We start from the raw sequence: 23,366 nt of genomic DNA on the forward strand, positions 1-23,366 counted from the left end.
ATCATCCCCAAGAAAAAGAAATGAAAAAAGCAAAATGGTTGTCTGAGGAGGCCTTACAAATAACTGAGAAAAGAAGAGGAAGTAAAGGCAAAGGAGAAAAAGAAAGATATATCCGTTTGAATGCGGAATTCCAAAGAATAGCAAGAATGTATAAGAAAGCCTTCGTAGATGATCAATGCAAAGAAATAGAGGAAAACAATAGACTGGGAAAGACTAGAGATCTCTTCAAGAAAATTAGAGATACAAAGGTAATATTTCATGCAAAGATGGGCACAATAAAGGAAAGAAATCGTATGGACCTAACAGAAGTAGAAGATATTAAGAAGAGGTGGCAAGAATACACAGAAGAACTATACAAAAAAGATCATGACCCAGATAACTGCAATGGTGTGATCACTCACCTAGAGCCAGACATTCTGGAATGCAAAGTCAAGTGGACCTTAGGAAGCATCACTACAAAAAAAGCTAGTGAAGGTGATGGAATTCCAGTTGAGCTATTTCAAATCCTAAAAGGTGATGCTGGTAATGTGCTGCACTTAATAGGCCAGCAAATTTGGAAAACTCAGCAGTGGCCACAGGACTGGAAAAAGTCAGTTTTCATCCCAATCCCAAGAAAAGTAATGCCGAAGAATGTTCAAACTACTGCACAATTGCACTTATCTCACAGGCTAACAAAGTAATGCCAAAATTCTCCAAGCTAGGCTTCAACAGTACGTGAACTGTGAACCTCCAGATGTTCAAGCTGGTTTTAGAAAAGGCAGAGGAATCAGAGGTCAAATTGCCAACATTTGTTGGATCATCGAAAAAATAAGAGAATCCAAAAAAAAAAAAAAAAGTTTTATTGATTACACCAAAGCCTTTGACTGTGTAGATCACAAAAAAACTGTGGGAAATTCTTCAAGAGATGGGAATACCAGACCACCTTACCTGCCTCCTGAGAAATCTATATGAAGGTCAAGAAGCAACAGTTAGAACCAAACATGGAACAACAGACTGGTTCCAAATTGGGAAAGGCATACATCAAGGCTGTATATTGTCACCCTGCTTATTTAACTTATATGCAGAGTACATCATGTGAAATGTCAGTCTGGGTGAAGCACAAGCTGGAATCAAGATTGTGGGGAGAAATACAAATAACCTCAGATATGCAGATGACACCCACCCCTATGGCAAAAAGCGAAGAGGGACCTAAAGAGCCTCCTGATGAAAGTAAAACAGAAGAGTGGGAAAGCTGGCTTAAAACTCAGCTTTCAAAAAACTAAGATCATGGCATCCAGTCCCATCACTTCATGGCAAATAGATGGGGAAACAGTGAGATATTTTATTTTTGGAGCCTCGAAAATCACCACAGATGGTGACTGCAGCCACGAAATTAAAAGGCACTTGCTCATTGAAAGAAAAGCTATGACCAACCTAGCCAACATATTAAAAAGTGGAAACATTACTTTGCCGACAAAGGTCCCTCTGGTTGAAGCTATGGTTTTTCCAGTAGTCATGTATAAATGTGAGAGGTGGACTATAAAGAAGGCTGAGCACTGAAGAACTGATGGTTTTGAACTGTGGTGTTGGAGAAAACTCTTGAGAGTCCCCTGGACTGCAAGGAGGTCCAACCAGTCCATCCTAAAGGAAATCAGTCCTGAATATTCTTTGGAAGGACTGATGCTGAAGCTGAAACTCCAATACTTTGGTCACTGATATGAAGAACTGACTCCTCGAAAAGACCCTGATGCTGGGAAAGATTGAAGGCAGGAGGAGAATGGGACAACAGAGGATGAGATGGTTGGATGGCATCACCAACTTGATGCACGTGAATTTGAGCAAGCTCTGAGTAGTTAGTAATGGACAGGGAAGCCTGGTGTGCTGCAGTCCACGGGGTCACAAAGAGTCAGACACAACTGAGCAACTGAACTGAACTGAACTGAACCGTGTGACTAATATCTGTAAATTATAACAATAATATTGTCACTTCAAGATTATTGTACAGGATTAGAGACCATAAAAACAAATAGCTTGGGTTCATATGAAATGATCAGTTAGAGCAGTTGAACTTCTTTTCATTCAAAGATTACCTATTGTTAGCTGTGTAGTCTTAGAAAACTTACTCTACCTATCTGTGCCTTGGTTTCCTCGTCTGTAAAGTGGGCATAATGATAAATTGTTCTGGGTTATACATGAATCTGGGTAAAGTATTCAGGACAGTTTCTGGCACATAGTAAGCACTATATGTGTTGTAACTATTGTAATTTGATATTTTGTGATCGGGTGGAAATTAGGTAGGTAGGACACCTGGACTTCATCTCCATCCTGTACTAGATGAACTTGTAGGAGTCACTTCCCTTCTCTTTCACTAATTTCCTTCTCTGTGAACAAGGCCATCTATCAAGCTTAGACATTTTAAGATGATAAACTCCACTGTGAGCTTAAGAACTTGAGAAGGCCTCCTGGCTTGTAGATGGTTTTGAGCTGCTTCTTTCTCATCAGTCTGTCAAGGCTTCCTCATTGATTTACACCAAGAACCCTGCCTCTGTCTCAACTTTTCTGCAGAGCAGTTGATCTGTTTACTCTTCACCAAGATGCATTCCTCTGCCAGTTGCATCAGAGCTGTCATATAAGCCAGCTTCATGGCAGGGAGAGAGAGGAAAATAGTGTTTTTATATTTATGCCTCACTGTGTCTTCCTTCCTCTGGGATCCCTTCTGAAAAAGGTCAAAACAGAATTCTGCAACTGCTGTGATGAGAAATGACACTGATTGAAGAAGCAGAGCCTAAGTAAGCAGTCATGCCCACCCAAGGAGGCGGGGCCTGGAGCCCTGCTGGGCCTGACTCATCCTCCACCCCAGGGGGGCTCTGCCCCTAAAGAGAGCAAACGTCTTGAAAGTTATGGCAGCAGGTGGAAGAAGGGCAGTAACTCATGGAAGCATGATGGAAAACCTAAAAGAGGGCACAGAAGAAGTGATAGTTTTGCTTCAGATTCAGTGACAAACCAAAATATTATATACATTCCCTCTTGCTTTCCCTATATTCTTTTTTTGATTGGAGTATAATTGCTTTACAATGATGTGTTAGTTTCTGCTGTACAACAAAGTGAAATCAGCCATCAGTTCAGTTCAGTTCAGTCGCTCAGTCGTGTCCGACTCTTTGCAACCCCATGAATTGCAACACGTCAGGCCTCCTTGTCCATCACCAACTCCCAGAGTTCACTCAAACTCACTTCCATCAAGTTGGTGATGCCATCCAGCCATCTCATCCTCTGCAATCCCCTTCTCCTCCTGCCCCGAATCCCTCCCAGCATCAGAATCTTTTCCAATGAGTCAACTCTTCGCATGAGGTGGCCAAAGTACTGGAGTTTCAGCTATAGCATCATTCCTTCCAAAGAACACCCAGGACTGATCTCCTTTAAAATGGACTAGTTGGATCTCCTTGCAGCCCAAGGGACTCTCAAGAGTCTTCTCCAACACCACAGTTCAAAAACATCAGTCCTTGAAAAGACAGCCTTCTGAATGGGAGAAAATAATAGCAAATGAAGCAACTGACAAACAACTAATCTCAAAAATATACAAGCAGCTTATGCAGCTCAATTCCAGAAAAATAAACGACCCAATCAAAAAATGGGCCAAAGAACTAAATAGACACTTCTCCAAGAAGACATACAGATGGCTAACAAACACATGAAAAGATGCTCAACATCACTCATTATCAGAGAAATGCAAATCAAAACCACAATGAGGTACCACTTCACACCAGTCAGAATGGCTGCGATCCAAAAATCTGCAAGCAATAAATGCTGGAGAGGGTGTGGAGAAAAGGGAACCCTCCTACACTGTTGGTGGGAATGCAAACTAGTACAGCCACTATGGAGAACAGTGTGGAGATTCCTTAAAAAATTGCAAATAGAACTACCTTATGACCCAGCAATCCCACTACTGGGCATACACACCGAGGAAACCAGAATTGAAAGAGACACATGTACCCCAGTGTTCATCGCAGCACTGTTTATAATAGCCAGGACATGGAAACAACTTAGATGTCCATCAGCAGATGAATGGATAAGAAAGCTGTGGTACATATACACAATGGAGTATTACTCAGCCGTAAAAAAAGAATTCATTTGAATCAGTTCTGATGAGATGGATGAAACTGGAGCCGATTATACAGAGTGAAGTAAGCCAGAAAGAAAAACACCAATACAGTATACTAACTCATATATATGGAATTTAGAAAGGTGGCAATGACGACCCTGTATGCAAGACAGGAAAAAAGACACAGATGTGTATAACGGACTTTTGGACTCAGAGCGAGAGGGAGAGGGTGGGATGATTTGGGAGAATGGCATTCTAACATGTATACTATCATGTAAGAATCGAATCGCCAGTCTATGTCTGACGCAGGATACAGCATGCTTGGGGCTGATGCATGGGGATGACCCACAGAGATGTTATGGGGAGGGAGGTGGGAGGGGGGTTCATGTTTGGGAACACATGTAAGAATTAAAGACTTTAAAATTAAAAAAAAAAAACACATCAATTCTTTAGTGCTCAGCTTTCTTCACAGTCCAATTCTCACATCCATACATGACTACTGGAAAAACCATAGCCATGACTAGACAGACCTTTGTTGGCAAAGTAATGTCTCTGCTTTTGAATATGCTATCTAGGTTGGTCATAACTTTTCTTCCAAGGCATGAGCATCTTTTAATTTCATGGCTGCAATCAGCCATAACTATATATATATCTCCACCCTCTTGGACCTCTGCCCTCCCTATCCCACCCATCTAGGTCATCACAGAACACAAAGCTGAGGTCCCTGTGCTATATATACAGCAGCTTCCCACTAGCTATCTATTTTACACATGGTAGTATATACATATGTCAATCCTACTCTCCTGCTTTTCCTATATTTTAGGGAAGAGTTAAAAAGAAACACAGTAAGACACAAGGGAGTGTAGAAAAGTCTGCTTTCTCTTCTCTTCCTCTTATTGGTTTTGACCCCTTTGCATTCTTATCTGCTTCTCCCCAAGACAGAAGACTGGGTATCTGACCATCAGACTCAGTATCTGACCATCAGTATCCTAGGGCTGAGTTCACTACTGGGCAAAGTTAAGAGCCTAAAAGAAAGAGTCCCAGGAACACACTTCCTTCTCTTTCTGTGTCCAAGCTGGAGAAGCTTTCCTTTACTTCTGGCTACAGCTAATGACTGTGTGAGTGTCAGGGTCAGTGGGCAGGAACTGACAAAGAGAGAGAAAAACCCCTGTGGTGAGTAGCTGAGATCAGTGGACAAGTGTTTGACAGTGTGCTGTTCACCATGTGCTTCCTGAATGATGTTACCCACTGGATGGATGTTGATAAATCCACTGTGACAGAAAATAAATGAGTAGGAATAAGGGAGGTGGGAGGGGGGTTCAGGATTTGGAACACATGTACACCCGTGGCGGATTCATGTTGATGTATGGCAAAACCAATACAGTATTGTAAAGTAAAAGAAAAGAAAAGAAAAAAAAAAAGAGAAAGTGAAAGTCACTCAGTCATGTCTGTCTCTTTGCAACCTCAAGGTCTATACAGTTATGGAATTCTCTAGGCCAGAATACTGGAGTGGATAGCCTTTCCCTTCTCCAGGAGATCTTCCCAACCCAGGGGTTGAATCCAGGTCTCCTGAATTGCACACAGATTCTTTACCAGCTGAGTCACAAGGGAAGCTCAGGAATAAGTTTAGGGGGAGATTATGTTTTGTTTGGGGCAGCATTTCATTTTAGGTCTGTTCAGTATCCCACAGGGTCAGAAAATAGATTTATACACCAAGTTTGCCAGGAAGGACTGACCAGCAGGTTCTTCATCCAAAAACAAAAGGCCAGGATGCCCCATGTACCCCAATATTCCAGGGAAAACCTCTGAGGTAAATGTCTCATTTACTCCCTTGATCTTATCTGAGGTCTGGGGTTCCTGATTGCAAATCCCTGATTTAAGATGTAGAAGTGACATTTGAAGTGCTTGAGACCCTAGTCCAACCTCCTCACTAGAAAATATGGGGATTCCCTCTTTATCTAAGAGCATGTGACCAAGCAGAGGGGTGGCTACTGATTTAACCTGCATTACTCTGCAAAGTGTTACTTGGGAGCCCAGAAAGTAGCATTAGCACTGTTAGATGGAGCCCTCTTGTTGGAAGGTCATGTCTTAACTGTGATGTACGCATGCTTTTTAACCAATGTAACTCACCTCTCTGTTTTTCACCCATTTTTTGCTTGAGTATAATTAATGATCTCACTTTTTGGCTCTCTTGCCTTCAGAAAAAAAAAAAGAAAAAGAAAATGTGATTCATATAATCAAATCATTGCTGCCACTGTGGAAGCTACAGGCATCAGCTCAGGCACCTGGTTCCATCTACAAACCACAGAGGCTCTGCTGTGGGGAAAGCATTAGTGCTGGAGTCAGGATACTTACCTTCAAATCCCAGACTTTTCATTCACTACGTGGTACCTTTGGCAAGTCACTTATCTCCTTTTGGTCTTACTGAACTTGCCTGAAAAATGGCCAAATTATTAGTCACTGTTGTAGAACAGGGCTTCTAGGAGATCATGACAAAAATGCTAAGTAAAGCCAGTGGAGACCAAAGGTGTACCTCATCCCACAGGCTGCAATCCTAGACTTTTGACCCAGAAAGTTTTCGTTGCCTTCAGCTGCTGTGGACACATTCTTAATTTTTAAAAAAATTACTTCTTTTCTGTTGCAGTGCATAGTATGGGACTGGGACTCCAATGGCAAACATGACTTCATTGGAGAATTCACTTCAACCTTCAAGGAGATGAGAGGAGCGATGGAAGGCAAACAGGTATGTGGTGAGCCCCCTGTGGTATTTCTCCCAGACTCGCCTGTCACGATGCCTTGTTAGCACCCAGACAGAGCAGCTAGAGGTGAAATATTAGTGTATAATTAAATGAGGCCAGGAGGGAGCATGGAGGGATCCATAACCCAGGTGCTAGTGCCAACCCCAGTCTACAGCAACTAGTGTGACTTTGGACAGGACCCTGCCCAGTGTGATACCATTCCTCCACTGGCAAAGTGGAGGAGTCAAATAAGGATGGTTCAAATTTTCTTTAGCTGTGTAGCCCTGGACAAGTGACTTAGTTCCTCTGTGCCTCAGCTTTCTCACTTAAAAAAAAAATAATTAAGGTGATAATGGTACCTACCTGTGAAGACTAAATGAGATAGTTCATGATTCGCACTTGGCAGGGTGTCTTCACTTACAAAATATGTACTATTGTTATTATCTAGTAGCAGTATTTTTTCCAGCTCTACATTTCCATAACCTGATAGCATTAATTACACATTTAATGCTTTGGACAAATTGATTCCTTCAAGTTTGAATTTTGGGCACCAGATTTTCAGTTAGTCTCACCATTTCATTCTTGATACCAAGACATAAATCTGAACACTACCAAAAACCACAGGGGCACATAGGGATTTCACTGCATCATGCAGAAGCCTGCCCCTTCTTGGTGTATCTTTCAGGCAACTGTGCTTTGATAGATACATACATACATCTGTTATTCAGTTGCTGTCTTCTGGACCCTGTCCATGTAACTTCTGCTCTGACCTGTTCAGGGTTCACCTGCCCAACTTCAGCTGCAGAACCTGAATCTCTTTGCCTGAGAGCTTTTTCTGGCTGCTGAATCCTACTCTGCACCTGCCAAAAGCAGGCTGAATGTGTCAGGGAAGATGTACATATTTCAGATAGCTGCCCTCAAAAAATAGCTAGTGGTAAGCAGGATATAACACCCCATCTCTATTGCCCTTCAGGCAGCAGAACTCTGAGGTGTGCTCTGAGCAGCTGCCCACAGCTCACCAGCAGGGACTGGCCTGGCTGACAATGGAGTCCCTGACTTGATCACACACCCCTTTTTGGCTGCTTCCCTCTCCCAGTTCCCCACTCTTCTACTCTCGTTTCCTGGAAATACCTACTAGATGAATTGTTGTTCTTGTTGTTGTGCAGTTGCTAAGTCATGTGTGACTCTTTGTGACCCCATTGACTGCAGCACACCAGGCTCCTCTGTCTTCCACTATCTCCTGGAGTTTGCTCAGATTCATGTCTATTGAGTCAGTGATGCTATCTAACCATCTCCTCTTCTGCCACCACTTTCTCCTTTTGCCTTCTTTCCCAGCATCTTTCCCAGCATCTTTCCCAGTATCAAGTCTTTTCCAGTGAGTCAGCTCTTCATATCAAGTGGCCAAAGTACTGAAGCTTTAGCACCAGTCTTTCCTATGAATATTCAGGGTTGATTTCCTTCAGAATTGGCTGGTTTGATCTCCTTGTGGTCCAAGGAACTCAAGAGTCTTCTCCAGTACCACAAATCAAAAGCATCTATTCTTCAGGGCTCAACCCCTTCTTTATGGTCCAGCTCTCACATCCATTTATGACTACTGGATAAACCATAGTTTTGACTATATTGACCTTTGTTGGCAAAATGATGTTTCTCCTTTTTAACACACAGTCTAGGTTTGTCGTAACTTTCCTTACAAGGAGCAAACGTCTTTTAATTTCATGGGTACAGTCACCATCCACAGTGATTTTGGAGACAAAGAAAATAAAATCTGTCATTGTCTCTACTTTTCCCCCTTCTATTTGCCATGAACTGATGAGACCAGATGCCGTGATCTTCATTTTTTGAATGTTGAGTTCTAAACCAGCTTTTTCACTCTCCTCTTTCACCTTCATCAAGAGGCTCTTTAGTTCCTCTTCACTTTTGGTCACTAGAGTGGTATCATCTGCATATCTTAGGTTGTTGATATTTCTCCTGGTAATCTTGATTACAGCTTGTAATTCATCTAGCCCAGCATTTCACATGATGTATTCTGCATCTAAGTGAAATAAGCAGGGTGACAATATACAGCCTTGTCATACTCCCTTCCCAGTTTTGAAGCAGTCCATTGTTCCATGTCCTGTTCGAACTGTGCTTCTTGACCCACACACAGGTTTCTCAGGAGACAGGTAAGGTGATCTGGTTCTCCTATCTCTGTAAGAACTTCCATAGTTTGTTGTGATTCACACAGTCAAAGGCTTTAGCACAGTCAATGAAACAGAAGTAGCTGTTTTTCTGGAACTCCCTTGCTTTCCCCATGATCCAATGAATGTTGGTAATTTGATCTCTGGTTCCTCTGCTTCTTGAAAACCCAGATTGTATATCTAGAAATTATCAGTTCACATACTGCTGAAGCCTAGCTTGAAGAATTTTGAGCACAACTTTGTTAGCATGTGAAATCAGCATAATTTTATGGTAGTTTGAATATTCTTTGGTATTGCCCTTCTTTGGGATTGGAATGAAAGCTGACCTTTTCTAATCCTATAGCCACTGCCAAGTTTTTCCAAATTTGCTGGCATGTTGAGTACAACACTTTAACAGCATCATCTTTTAGGATTGTAAATAGCCCAGCTACTTGAATTTAAATCTTTGCTTTAGCATTAGCTTCTGGAAGAACTCAAGCCAAGATATCTGCCATCCTTACTCTGGGACCACTAGACTCAGAGACCAGAAAAGAGTGATAGCAAAGAAAGACCTTTTCTGTAAGGGATAAGACTCAGTGCCTGATCTGCTCAGAATTACTGCTCAGGGAAAATGTCCCAACTCATTCTTCAAGTCTCTCCTTTCAGATATAAGTCAAGATTTAACCAGACTGGATGGACATAAATTAATACCCTTTAGGATCAAAGGCTTACTCAGAATCAGACCAGTTGCTGAATACCTTTCTTTGGCCTGAGAAGTCAAGCACAGTTCTCTGCATAGCTTCCACAACCCACTCCATATACTGTTGTACACCCAGCATTGCAAGAAATTTGTCAGATAGAGGCCTTCACCCATAAGCAGGCTTTCTGAGTTTCAGGACTATAATTAAAACCAACAGTAAGCTATAAAGAAAGTGACTCCCCAGATAACTAGGAACTTATCCAGAGATGATGTTGGTTCTTTGAATGCACAAGACAAGGCCCCTTTGAGTTAATAAATTAATGACAGTTATCCACATCACCCTCTGGAGTTTTAAAGAGTTTTACCAAGTTTTGCCTTGTTCTCCTTTACAAAGAGAAATAAACAAACCGATAAACATGGGAAACATTACGTCTTTAGAATGCTGGGAACATATTAAAAGTAAGATTATAGCATACATCACAACTGAAGCATACTGAAGTCTGATGCTTTAAAACAAACAAGAAAGAGTCTTTAAGTGCCTCTGAGGAAATGGATCATATGTTCTTGTTCAGGCATTAAGATGTATCCAGATCTCTGCAGCCCCATGGACTGCAGCATGCCAGGCTTCCCAGTCTTTCACTATCTCCCTGAGTTTGCTCAAATTCATGTCTATTTAGTCAGTGATGCCATCAAACCATCTCATCTTCTGTCATTCCCTTTCCCTCTTGGCCTCCATCTGCCCCAGTATCAGAGTGTTTTCCAAGGAGTTGACTCTCCACATCAGGTGGCTAAAGTATTGGAGATATAGCTTCAGTATCAGTCCTTCAAATGAATATTCAGGGTTGATTTCCCTCAGGATTGACTGGTTTGACCTCCTTGCTGCCCAAGGGACTCTGAGAAGACTTTTCCAACACCACAATTGGAAAACAGCAATTCTTCAGCACTCAGCCCCTTCTTTATGGTCCAACTCTAACATCTGTATGTGACTACTGGAAAAACTATAGCTTTGACTATGTGGACCCTGTTGGCAAAGTGATGTCCCTCCTTTTTCAATACGCTGTCTAGGTTTGAACTGTGGTGTTAGAGAAGACTCTTGAGAGTCCCTTGGACTGCAGGAAATCAGTTCTGAATATTCATTGGAAGGACTGATGCTGAAGCTGTACAATACATTGGCCACCTGATGTGAAGAACTAACTCATTGAAAAAGACCCTGATGCTGGAAAAGATTGGAGACAGGAGGAGAAGGGGATGACAGAGGATGAGATAGTTGGATGGCATCATCGACTCAATGGACAGGAGTTTGAGTAGGCTCCAGGAGTTGGTGATGAACAGGGAAGCCTGGCATGCTGCAGTCCATGGGATCGCAAAGAGCCGGACATGACTGAGCGACTGAACTGAACTGAATTAAGTTTGTCATATCTTTTCTTCCAAGGAGCAAGCATCATTTAATTTCATGGCTGTAGTCATGGTGTGCACTGCTTTTGGAGCCTAGAGTTAGGTTCAGTCGCTCAGTCATGTTTGACTCTTTGCGACCCCATGAATTACAGCACGCCAGGCCTCCCTGTCCATCACCAACTCCTGGAGGTCACTCAGACTCACATCCATCGTGTCAGTGATGCCATCCAGCCATCTCATCCTCTGTCGTCCCCTTCTTCTCCTGCCTCCAATCTCTCCCAGCATCAGAGTCTTTCCCAATGAGTCAACTCTTCGCATGAGGTGGCCAAAGTACTGGAGTTTCAGCTTTAGCATCATTCCTTCCAAAGAAATCCCAGGGCTGATCTCCTTCAGAATGGACTGGCTGGATCTCCTTGCAGCCCAAGGAACTCTCAAGAGTCTTCTCCAACACCATAGTTCAAACGCATCAATTCTTCGGTGCTCTGCCTTCTTCACAGTCCAACTCTCACATCCATACATGACCACAGGAAAAACCATAGCCTTGACTAGACAGACCTTTGTTGGCAAAGTAATGTCTCTGCTTTTGAATATACTATCTAGGTTGGTCATAACTTTTCTTCCAAGGAGTAAGTGTCTTTTCATTTTATGGCTGCAATCACCATCTACAGTGATTTTGGAGCCCAGAAAAATAAAGTCTGACACTGTTTCCACTGTTTCCCCATCTAGTTCCCATGAAGTGATGGGACCGGATGCCATGATCTTCATTTTATGAATGTTTAGCTTCAAGCGAACTTTTTCACTCTCCTCTTTCACTTTCATCAAGAGGCTTTTCAGTTCCTCTTCACTTTCTGCCATAAGGGTGGTGTCATCTGCATATCTGAGGTGACTGATATTTCTCCCGGCAATCTTGATTCCAACTTGTGTTTCTTCCAGTCCAGCCTTTCTCATGATGTACTCTGCATAGAAGTTAAATAAGCAGGGTGACAATATACAGCCTTGACGGACTCCTTTTCCTATTTGGAACCAGTCTGTTGTTCCATGTCCAGTTCTAACTGTTGCTTCCTGACCTGCATACAGATTTCTCAAGAGGCAGGTCAGGTGGTCTGGTATTCCCATCTCTTGAAGAATTTTCCACAGTTTATTGTGATCCACACAGTCAAAGGCTTTGGCATAGTCAAGAAAGTAGAAATAGATGTTTTTCTGGACTCTCTTGCTTTTTCCATGATCCAGCAGATGTTGGCAATTTGATCTCTGGTTCCTCTGCCTTTTCTAAAACCAGCTTGAACATCTGGAAGTTCACGGTTCACGTATTGCTGAAGCCTGGCTTGGAGAATTTTGAGCATTACTCTACTAGCATGTGAGATGAGTGCAATTGTGCAGTAGTTTGAGCATTCTTTGGCATTGCCTTTCTTTGGAATTGGAATGAAAACTGACCTTTTCCAGTTCTGTGGCCACTGCTGGCCACAAATTTGCTGGCATATTGAGTGCAGCACTTTCACAGCATCATCTTTCAGGATTTGAAACAGCTCAACTGGAATTACATCACCTCCACTAGCTTTGTTCGTAGTGATGCCTCCTAAGGCCTGCTTGACTTCACGTTCCAGGATGTCTGGCTCTAGATGAGTGATCACACTATCATGATTATCTGGGTCGTGAAGATCTTTTTTGTACAGTTCTTCTGCGTATTCTTGCCACCTCTTCTTAATATCTTCTGCTTCTGTTAGGTCCATACCATTTCTGTCCTTTATCGAGCCCATCTTTGCATGAAATATTTCCTTGGTGTCTCTAATTTTCTTGAAGAGATCTCTAGTCTTTCCCATTCTGTTCTTTTCATCTATTTCTTTGCATTGATCGCTGAGGAAGGCTTTCTTATCTCTTCTTGCTATTCTCTGGAACTCTGCATTCAGATGCTTATATCTTTCCTTTTCTCCTTTGCTTTTCACTTCTCTTCTTTTCACAGCTATTTGTAAGGCCTCCCAGACAGCCCTTTTGCTTTTTTGCGGTTCTTTTCTATGGGGATGGTCTTGATCCCTGTCTCCTGTACAATGTCACGAACCTCATTCCATAGTTCATCAGGCACTCAATCTATCAGATCTAGGCCCTTAAATCTATTTCTCACTTCCACTGTATAATCATAAGGGATTTGATTTAGGTCATACCTGAATGGTCTAGCAGTCTTCCCTACTTTCTTCAATTTGAGTCTGAATTTGGTAATAAGGAGTTCATGATCTGAGCCACTCAGCTCCTGGTCTTGTTTTTGTTGACTGTATAGAGCTTCTCCATATTTGGCTGCAAAGAATATAATCAATCTGATTTCGGTGTTGACCATCTGGTGATGTCCATGTGTAGAGTCTTCTCTTCTGTTGTTGGAAGAGAGTGTTTGCTATGACCAGCGCATTTTCTTGGCAAAACTCTATTAGTCTTTGCCCTGCTTCATTCCTCATTCCAAGGCCAAATTTGCCTGTTACTCCAGGTGTTTCTTGACTTCCTACTTTTGCATTCCAGTCCCCTATAATGAAAAGGACATCTTTTTTGGGTGTTAGTTCTAAAAGGCCTTGTAGGTCTTCATAAAACCATTCAACTTCAGCTTCTTCAGAGTTACTGGTTGGGGCATAGACTTGGATTACTGTGATATTGAATGGTTTGCCTTGGAGATGAACAGAGATCATTCTGTTGTTTTTGAGATTGCATCCAAGTACTGCATCTCGGACTCTTCTGTTGACCATGATGGCTACTCCATTTCTTCTAAGGGATTCCTGCCCGCAGTAGTAGATATAATGGTCATCTGAGTTAAATTCACCCATTCCAGTCCATTTTAGTTCACTGATTCCTAGAATGTTGATGTTCACTCTTGCCATCTCCTGTTTGACCACTTCCAATTTGCCTTGATTCATGGACCTGACATTCCAGGTTCCTATGCAATATTGCTCTTTAAAGCATCAGATCTTGCTTCTATCATCAGTCACATCCTCACCTGGGTATTGTTTTTGCTTTGGCTCCATCCCTTCATTCTTTCTGGAGTTATTTCTCCACTGATCTCCAGTAGCATATTGGGCACCTACTGACCTGGGGAGTTCCTCCTTCAGTATCCTATCATTTTGCCTTTTCATAGTGTTCATGGGGTTCTCAAGGCAAGAATATTGAAGTGGCTTGCCATTCCCTTCTCCAGTGGACCACATTCTGTCAGACCTCTCCACCATGACCTGCCCGTCTTGGGTTGCCCCGCAGGCATGGCCTAGGAAAAGGAAATCTGCTGATGGTTCTACACTTTTCCCCTTTTATTAGCCATGAAGTGATGAATTGGTCTTTTCAATGTTGAGTTTTAAGCCAGCTTTTCACTCTCCTCTTTCACCCTCATCCAGAGGCCCTTTAATTTCTCTTTGTTTTCTGCCATTAGAGTGGTATCATCTGCATATCTGAGGTTGTTGATATTTCTCCTGGGGATCTTGATTTCAGCTTGTGCTTCATCTAGCCCAGCATTTTTGCATGATGTAATCTGTATATAAATTAAATAAGCAGCGTGGCAATATACAGCCTTGACATACTCCTTTCCCAATCTGGACCCTAGTACATTATTTCATGTCCAGTTTGAACTGTTACTTCTTGAACTTCTTGACCTCCAGTTTCTCAGGAGGCAGTTAAAGGTGGTGTAGTATTTCCGTTTCTTGAAGAATTTGTTGTGATTCACAGAAAAGCTTTCACCTAGTCAATAAAGCAGAAGTAGATTTTTTCTGTAATTTCCTTTTTCTTTGATCCAATGGATTTTGGCAATTTCATCTCTGGTTCCTTTGCCTTTTCTAAATCCAGCTTGTATATCTGGAAGTTCTCAGTTCATGTAGTGTTGAAGCCTAGCTTGAAGGAATTTGAGCAATACCTTGAGGATGGGAGATGAGCACAATTATACAGTAGTTTGAACATTCTTTGGCATTGCTTTCTTTAAGATTGGAATGAAAACTGAATTTTTCCAGACCTGTGGCCATTGCTGAGTTTTCTAAATTTGCTTTCATAATGAGTGCAGTACTTTAACAGCATTCATTTTTTAGGATTTTAAATAACACAACTGGAATTCCATCACCTCCACTAGCTTTGTTCATAGTAATGCTTCCTAAGGCCTACTTGACTTCACACTACAGAATGCCTGGTCCAGGTGAGTTTCCACACTACCGTGGTTATCCAGGTCAGTAAGGCCTTTTTTTGTATAGTTCTTCTGTGTATTCTTGCCACCTCTGTTAATCTCTTCTGCTTCTGTTCATTCCTTGCCATTTCTGTCCTTTATTGTGCCCCATCCTTGCAAGAAATGTTCCCTTGGTATCTCCAATTTGCTTGAGAGATCACTAGTCTTTCCCATTCTATAATTTTCATCTGTTACTTTGCATTATTCACTTAAGAAGTTTTCTAATGTCTCCTTGCTATTCTCTAGAACTATGCATTCAGTTGGGTATATCTTTCCCTTTCTCCTTTGCCTTTTGTTTCTCTTCTTTTCTCAGCTATTTATAAGGCCTCCTCAGACAACCATTTTGCCTTCTTGGCATTTCTTTTTCTTTGAGATGGTTTTGGTCACCACCTCCTGTACAATATTATGAAAAGCTGTCCATAGTTCTCAGACACTCTGTCTCCCATATATAATCCCTTGAATCTATCTGTCCCCTCTACCAGAGTAAGACCCAGTTTTCCCTACAGTCAGGGTCTCCCATCAGGAAGCTTGCCTCTTATTCTCATCCATCAGAAGGCAGACAGAATAAGCAACAACTACAATACCACTGCCTTTGGAATGAACACAAAAATCACAGAAAGCTGACCAAAATGATCACATGGATCACAGCCTTGTGTAACTCAATGAAGCTATGAGCCAGGCCATCCAGGGCCACCCAAGATGGACAGGTCATAGTGGAGAATTCTGACAAAATGTGGTTCACTGGAGAAGAGAATGGCAAATCACGTTAGTGTTCTTGCCTCGAGAAACCCATGAATAGTATGAAAAGGCAGAAATATATGACACCTGAAGATGAGCCCCTGCCCAGGTTGGTAGGTATGCTATGGGGAAGAGTGGAGAAATAGCTCCAGAAAGAATGAAGAGGCTGGGCCAAAGCAGAAACAACACTCAGTTGTGGATATGTTACCACTAGGTTAAAGTAAAATCTTATGCAGTAAAGAATAACGCTGCATAGGCACCTGGAATGTTAGGTCCATGAACTGGACGTGGTCAAGCAGGAGATGGCAAGATTGAACATTGACATCTTAGAACTAAATGAACTAAAATGGATGGGAATGGGTGAGTTTAATTCACATGACCATTATATTGCCTACTGTGGGCAACAATCCTTTAGAAGAAATGGAGTATCCCTCACAGTCAGTGCACTGTGTGCTTAGTTGCTCAGTCATGTCTGGCTTTTTGTGACCCAATGGACTGCAGCCTGCCAGGCTCCTCTGTCCATGGGGATTCTCCAGGCAAGAATACAGGAGTGGGTGGTTATGACCTCCTCAAGGGGATCTTCCCAACCCAGGGATCGAACCCAGATCTCCCACATTGCAGGCAGATTCTTTACAGTCTGAGCCACCAGAGAAGCCCAAGAATACTGGAGTGGGTAGCCTATCCCTTCTCTAGGGGATCTTCCCAACCCAGGAATTGAATCAGGGTCTCCTGCACCAGGTCATAGTGGAGAATTCTGACAAAATGTGGTTCACTGGAGAAGAGAATGGCAAATCACATTAGTGTTCTTGCCTCGAGAAACCCATGAATAGTATGAAAAGGCAGAAATATATGACACCTGAAGATGAGCCAAATCGAACCCAGATCTCCCACATCGCAGGCAGATTCTTTACCAGCTGACCTACCATGGAAGCCCAATAAGAGAGTCTAAAATGCAGTACTTGGGTGCAATCTCAAAAACAACAGAATGATCTCGGGTTTTGTTTTCAAGCAAACCATTCAGCATCACAGTAATCCAAATCTATACCCCAACAACTGATGCCAAGCTGAAGTTGACAAGTTCTGTGAAGATCTACAACACCTTCTAGAACTAACACTCAAAAAAGGTGTCCTTTTCATCATAAGGGATTGGAATGCAAAAGTAGGAAGTCAAGAGATACCCAGACTAACATGCAAGTTTGGCCTCAGGGTACGAAATAAAGCAGGGCAAAGGCTAACAGAGTTTTTATCAAGAGAACAGGCCGATCATAGCATACACACTTTGCCAACAACACTAGAGATGACTCTACAAATGGACATCATCGGATGGTCAATATCAAAATCAGATTGACTATATTCTTTGCAGCCAAAGGTGGAGAATCTCTATGCAGCCAGTGAAAACAAGATCTTGGAGCTAACTGTGGCTCAGATCATAAACTGCTTATTGCAAAATTCAGGCTTAAATTGAAGAAAGTAGGGAAAACCACTAGGCCATTCAGATATGACCCAAATAAAATCCCTTATGATTTCACAATGGAGGTGACAAATAGATTCAAGGGATTAGATCTGGTAGACAGAGTGCCTGAAGAACTATGGACAGAAGTTCATAACACTGTACAGGAGTCAATGACCAAAACCATCCCCAAGAAAAAGAAATGCGCAAGGGCAAAGTGGTTGTCTGAGGAGGCTTTACAAATACCTGAGGAAAGAAGAAAAGCAAAAAGCAAGGGAGAAAGGAATAGATATACCAAACTGAATTCAGAGTTGCAGAGAATAGCAAGGAAAGATAAGAAGGCCTTCTTAAATGAACAAGAACAGAAATAGGGGGAGACAATAGAATGGGAAAGACTAAAACTCTCTTCAAGAAAATTGGAGATATCAAGGGAAATTTTCATGCAGGGATGGGTATAATAAAGGACAGAAACAGCAAGAACCTAAAGAAGCAGGAGATATTAAGAAGAGGTGGCAAGAATAAACAGAACTGTACAATTAAGGTCTTAATGACCCAGAAAACCATGATGTTGTGCTCCCTCTTTCTGAGCTGCATATCCTAGAGTATGAAGTCAAGAAGATGTTACTACAAACAAAGCTAGTGGAGGAGATGAAATTCCATCTGAGATATTTAAAATCCTAAAAGATGATGATGTTAAAGTGCTGCACTCAATATGTCAGCAAACCCAGCTGGTAAAGAATCTGCCTGCAGTGCAGGAGACCCCAGTTTGATTCCTGGGTCAGAAAATTCCCCTGGAGAAGGGATAGGCTACCCACTCCGGTATTCTCAGGCTTCCCTTGTGGCTCAGCTGGTAAAGAATCCACCTGCAGTGCGGGAGACCTGGGTTTGATCCCTGGGTTGGAAGGTCCCCTGGAGGAGGGCATGGCAACCCACACCAGTATTCTTGCCTGGAGAATCCCCATGGACAAAGGAGCCTGGCAGGCTACTGAGCATGGGGTGGTAAAGAGTAGACACCACTGAGAGACTAAGCACAGCAACACAGCACAGCAGTGGCCACAGGGCTGGAAAAGGTCAGTTTTCATTCCAATCCCAAAGGGTAATGCCAAAGAATGTTCAAACTACTGTATAATTGCTTCATTTCACATGCTAACAAGGTTATGCCCCAAATCCTTCAAGCTAGGCTTCAGAAGTATGTGAACCAGATGTAGGATTTGGGTTTCCAAGAGGCAGAGGTACCAGAGATCAATTAAATTGAGAACATTCATTAGATCATAGGGAAAGCAAGGGTGTTCCAGAAAAAACACCTACTTCTGCTTCACTGGCTATGCTAAATCCTTTGACTGTGTGAATCACAACAAAATGTGGTAAATTCTTAAAGAGATGGGAGTGCCAGACCACCTTACCTGTCTCCTGAGAAACCTGTGTGTGGGTCAAGAAGCAACAGTTTTAACTGGCCATGGAACAATTGACTGGTTCAAAAATGAGAATGGAGTACTTTAAGGATGTATATTGTTACCCTACTTCTTTCACTTATTAATATATGCAGAGTACATTATGTGAAATGCTGGACTAGATGAATCACGAGCTATAATCAAGATTGCCGAAATATCAACAACCTCAGTATGCAGATGATACCATTCTAGTGGCAGAAAGTGAAGAGGAATTAAAGAGCCTCTTGATGAAGGTGAAAGAGGAGAATGAAAAAGCTGGCTTGAAATGCAACATTTCAAAAACTAATATCATGGTATATAGTCCCATCACTTCATGGCAAATAGAAGGGGGGAAGTGGAAGCAGTGACAGATTTTCTTTCCTTGGGTTCCAAAATCACTGTGGAGGTTATTGCCACCATGGAATTAAAAGACCCTTGCTCCTGTAAGGAAAGCTGTGACAAACCTAGACAGCATAGTAAAAGGCAGAGGTATCACTGCTGACAAAGGTCAATATAGGTAATGCTTTGGTTTTTCCAGTAGTCATGTGTGGATGTGAGACTTGGACAGTAAAGAAGTGTCTGAGTCCGGAAGAATTGACAGTTTGGAATTTTGGTGCTGAGAAGACCCTTGAGAGTTTCTTGCACTGCAAGGAGATCAAACCAGTCAATCCTGAAAAAGGAAATCAACCCTGAATATTCACTGGAAAGACTGATGCTGAAGCTGAAGCTCCAATACTTTGGCCACCTGATGCAAAGAGCAGACTCATTGGAAAATACCCTGATGCTGGGAAAGATTGAAGGCAAAAGAGAAGGGGTGGCAGAGGATGAGGTGGTTATAGAGCATCATCAACTCAATGGACGTGAGTCTGTGCAAACTCCAGGACATGGTGGAGGACAGAAGAGCCCAGGCTGCTTCAGTCCATGGCATTGTAAAGTGTCAAACATGACTTAATGACTGAACAACAACAAAACAAAAACTGAAATTATACATTGTGACAAATGCTATTAAAAAACTGAGCCATTTTAGTTATAAAGGTGTGACATAAAAGAGATCACCTGAAAAAAAATTGAAATTTAACATGAGGGCCCTTAAAAATGAAATATCATCCATGTAAAAAGCAAAGAAACAGCATTTCAGGTAGAGGGAACTTTGCAAATTACTGAGTCAGAAAAGCGTTTAGTGTGTTTAAGGATCTGTAAAGAGACTAGTTTATCTGTAGCAGAGAGCGTGAGGGAGCCATGCATAGACATGCATGATCAAGAACAGAGGCAGAGGCCAGGAAAAGAAGGTTCTGATAGCTTGGAGAAAAGAGTTTCTATTTTCCTATAAATGTGTTGAGAGCACCCTGAAGACTCTCCAATTTAGTAGCCACTACCTATATACACCTATTTCAGTTTTAATAAGTTTCAAGTTAAATTCAGTTAAATTTCAACTCTCTCTCTCTCTTACTTACACACACACATATCGAGTGTTCTGTAGCTAGTGTCTTTCACATTGGTTGGTACAGATGTGTAATCTTCTCATTATTGCAGAAAGTTTTATTGGGCAATGCTATGAGGAGTCTAGGCTGGAGAATGATAAGATTGTCTAGTGACATTAATTTTTTTCAAGATTACTCTGGCTACTGTATAGAGAATCAGTTGTAGAGAGCCAAGAGAGTGAGGCAGGGAGATTTTTTAGGAAGCCACAGCTATAGACAGGACAAGAAGTCAGCAATCTGGGCTGAGTTCCTCTGCGAAACTCCTCTCTGCTCCAAACAATGCCAAGGGGACTCACTCCTGCATTTGTGCCTCTGCAGCTGGAGTAGCTGAGATGTTTCTCAATGTGCTCTTTTATCCCCTAGGACACCAGCCTAGGCTAATTTCACATGGTGGTGAAAACATTCAATCCGCAAGAGCAGGGCAAGCCCCAGTGCACAGGCACTTGTGAAACCTCTGCTCATATCACTTTTGTTAATGTCCCATCAGTCAAAGCAAGTCACCTGATGAAGTTCAGAGTCATCATGCACTGGGAAGAATGGGTCGTTGTGGACAATGCTGTATCAGCCTATACACTAACATCTGCCTCAGAATTTTCTTTGTTTTCAGACACTTTCAGTTGTCAGGGGGTGAAATTTTGTCTTCTGAGTGGAAACCCAAGGATGACTCCTCTAGGACAGTGGGCAGGAGCAATTCAGTGACTCTTGGATGTTTGACTTTGTCAGAGGTCAAAATGCAGTTAGCTTTGTCCCATGAAGTCTTTTTTTTTTTTTTTTTTTTTTTAATTTGTAGAAAGGTTGAGCTCTGTTCACGCATCAACTCCCATCTGCCTCCTCAGTTCTGATTCTATCCCTCACAGAAGCCCCTCTGGAGAAAGTGCCACCATTGTGACGTGTATCAATCCATCATTTTAGTCCTCTGTGAAGTTAAGCAAACTTATTATCCCCATCATCTTCCTATAACCAGCATTCAATGTTCCTCAGTTTTCTTGTCTCTAAGTCAATTCCCAGACACTAACACTCAGCATTTGGGTTACTCAGCTATGTGCCCAAGATCTCTCCTTCTCTCTGCTTTTTGATTTGACCCCATTCATAGCAAGCATTTATAAGTGTCAGGTACTGTTCTAAATGTATTATAGGGGTTACTCATTCAATCCTCATGGTAACCCTATGAGATAGCTATAATTATGGCCTCCATTTTATAGAGGCAATATGCAAGGCATGAGGGAATTGAGTCGTTTGTCAAAGGTCACACAGCTGGAAAGTGAGGAGCTGGGATTCAAACCAGGCAGGTGATGTCACAGTCTTCCTCTCACCGCTTCTCCTTCCTTCCCCTCCAGATGCAAGGGGGTCAACTAGAGACCAGGGGTCAGCCCTCAGGACCACCTGCAACGGTGCCCAGGGGCCTCCTCATGAATGACTCCACTTCTTCCTGAGCTCGCAATCATAGCATAATCTTTCTTATTGCAGGTGCAGTGGGAGTGTATCAACCCCAAGTACAAAGCCAAGAAGAAGAATTATAAGAACTCGGGCATTGTGATTTTGAATCAGTGCAAGGTATAAACATAGCCCCTGTCTTCCAGGAGTATGAAACTAAGGCTGTCTGGGAGGAAGACCCAGGTGGTCTGCACAGAAGGAGTGTCAAGAAGATATGATCTTTTTAAAATAAAAAAGTCAGAAAGTCAAGGTATTAGTGGACATGCATTAAAAGTTTGGGTGGTTTTGGAGCTGTGATAAGCCAATGCCTCCATCACCTCACCAAAGACAGTCCTGCCTGAAGATAACAGAGTCCTGGTCACAGTCAGGTTCTTCTCTGCCCAGGACAGCACCAGAGGGAGGTCCCCAGATGGGGGCAACCAACATTTCTAAAGCTCCTGAGTGAGTGAGTGAAAGTCGTTCAGTTGAGTCCAACTCTTTGAGACCACTTTGACTATAAAGTCCATGGAATTCTCCAGGCCAGAATACTGGAGTGGGTAGTCATTCCCTTCTTCAGAGGATCTTCCCAACCCAGGAATCGAACCCAGGTCTCCTGCATTGCAGGCAAATTCTTCATCAGCTGAGCCACCAGGAAAGCCCAAGAATACTGGTGTGGGTAGCCTATCCCTTCTTCAGGGAATCTTCCTGACCCAGGAATCGAACCAGGGTCTCCTGCTTTACAGGCAGATTCTTTACCAGCTGAGCTAAATGGAAGCCTCTATTTACATGTAATAAGCACTAAGTTTTTAATAAAAAAGATTTTAAATAGAATAGTTAATATTATCAGAACTGTGCCAAGATAATGTAATACCACAAAAAGTTATGGAAATAGCAATAATCTGCTAATAACAGGATTATTTCTATTACATTCTAAATTCAAATTTTAATCTTCATTTATGCATATTTCACAAAAGAAAACACTAATATTAAGTTTTAGAGTAAATTTTTACTCTTATGTTTTTGTACTTTTATTCCATTACTACATTAAAGTATTGCCATTTCAAAGAAACATCTACAGCTTCCCAGAAGAACTAGTTTTAATACTGGCAGTCTTCCTGTTCAATACGCACCAATATAAATCTTTTCTTGTCAGAGATCTCAATATTAAGTACTCTACACCAGGCTTTTTTGTTCTGTGAACTCTGTTTCACTAAAACTTGCGTTCTCCATTTCCTCTTCGTAACCACAGACACACTCAGACTTAAAGATTTATCTTTCTTATGTATATTCTGCGTGCCACCTCTGTCTCTGGAAGACACTTTCCTTCCTGCTGACACTTTCTAAAGCACCTACTCTGTGCTTGTCACACCAAGTGATAATCCCTAGTACTTACGACTCAGTGTTCTGTATGTGGCACCTCCTCCATGCTGAAGAGATGCTATGAAAACAAGACACGGGGGATGAGTAAAGCACCTAAAAATTTCTCCCGGAGGGGCTCTAACTCCGCAGAAAACCTCCTCTGGGAATAATTTTGCCACTGGTTGAGTACTTACTATGGTAAAAATAACTATAATACGTTCTGTTATTCCTACCACAACTCTGAGATTTCTCCT

At 42.1% G+C, this 23,366-nt stretch overlaps 1 protein-coding gene across 1 annotated transcript in view; it reads left to right on the top strand.

Moving 5' to 3' along the window:
- CPNE4 (copine 4) overlaps positions 1 to 23,366 on the top strand; it is a 649,396-nt gene that overhangs the window by 587,618 nt on the left and 38,412 nt on the right. Inside the window, exons 8-9 of the mRNA XM_018051359.1 lie at positions 6,723 to 6,821; positions 21,808 to 21,894. Coding sequence (XP_017906848.1) covers positions 6,723 to 6,821; positions 21,808 to 21,894 — 186 coding nt within the window. The remainder of the gene's footprint in view (positions 1 to 6,722; positions 6,822 to 21,807; positions 21,895 to 23,366) is intronic.

Source organism: Capra hircus, chromosome 1 (genome assembly GCF_001704415.2).
Source record: "Capra hircus breed San Clemente chromosome 1, ASM170441v1, whole genome shotgun sequence".
NCBI lineage: Eukaryota > Metazoa > Chordata > Mammalia > Artiodactyla > Bovidae > Capra > Capra hircus.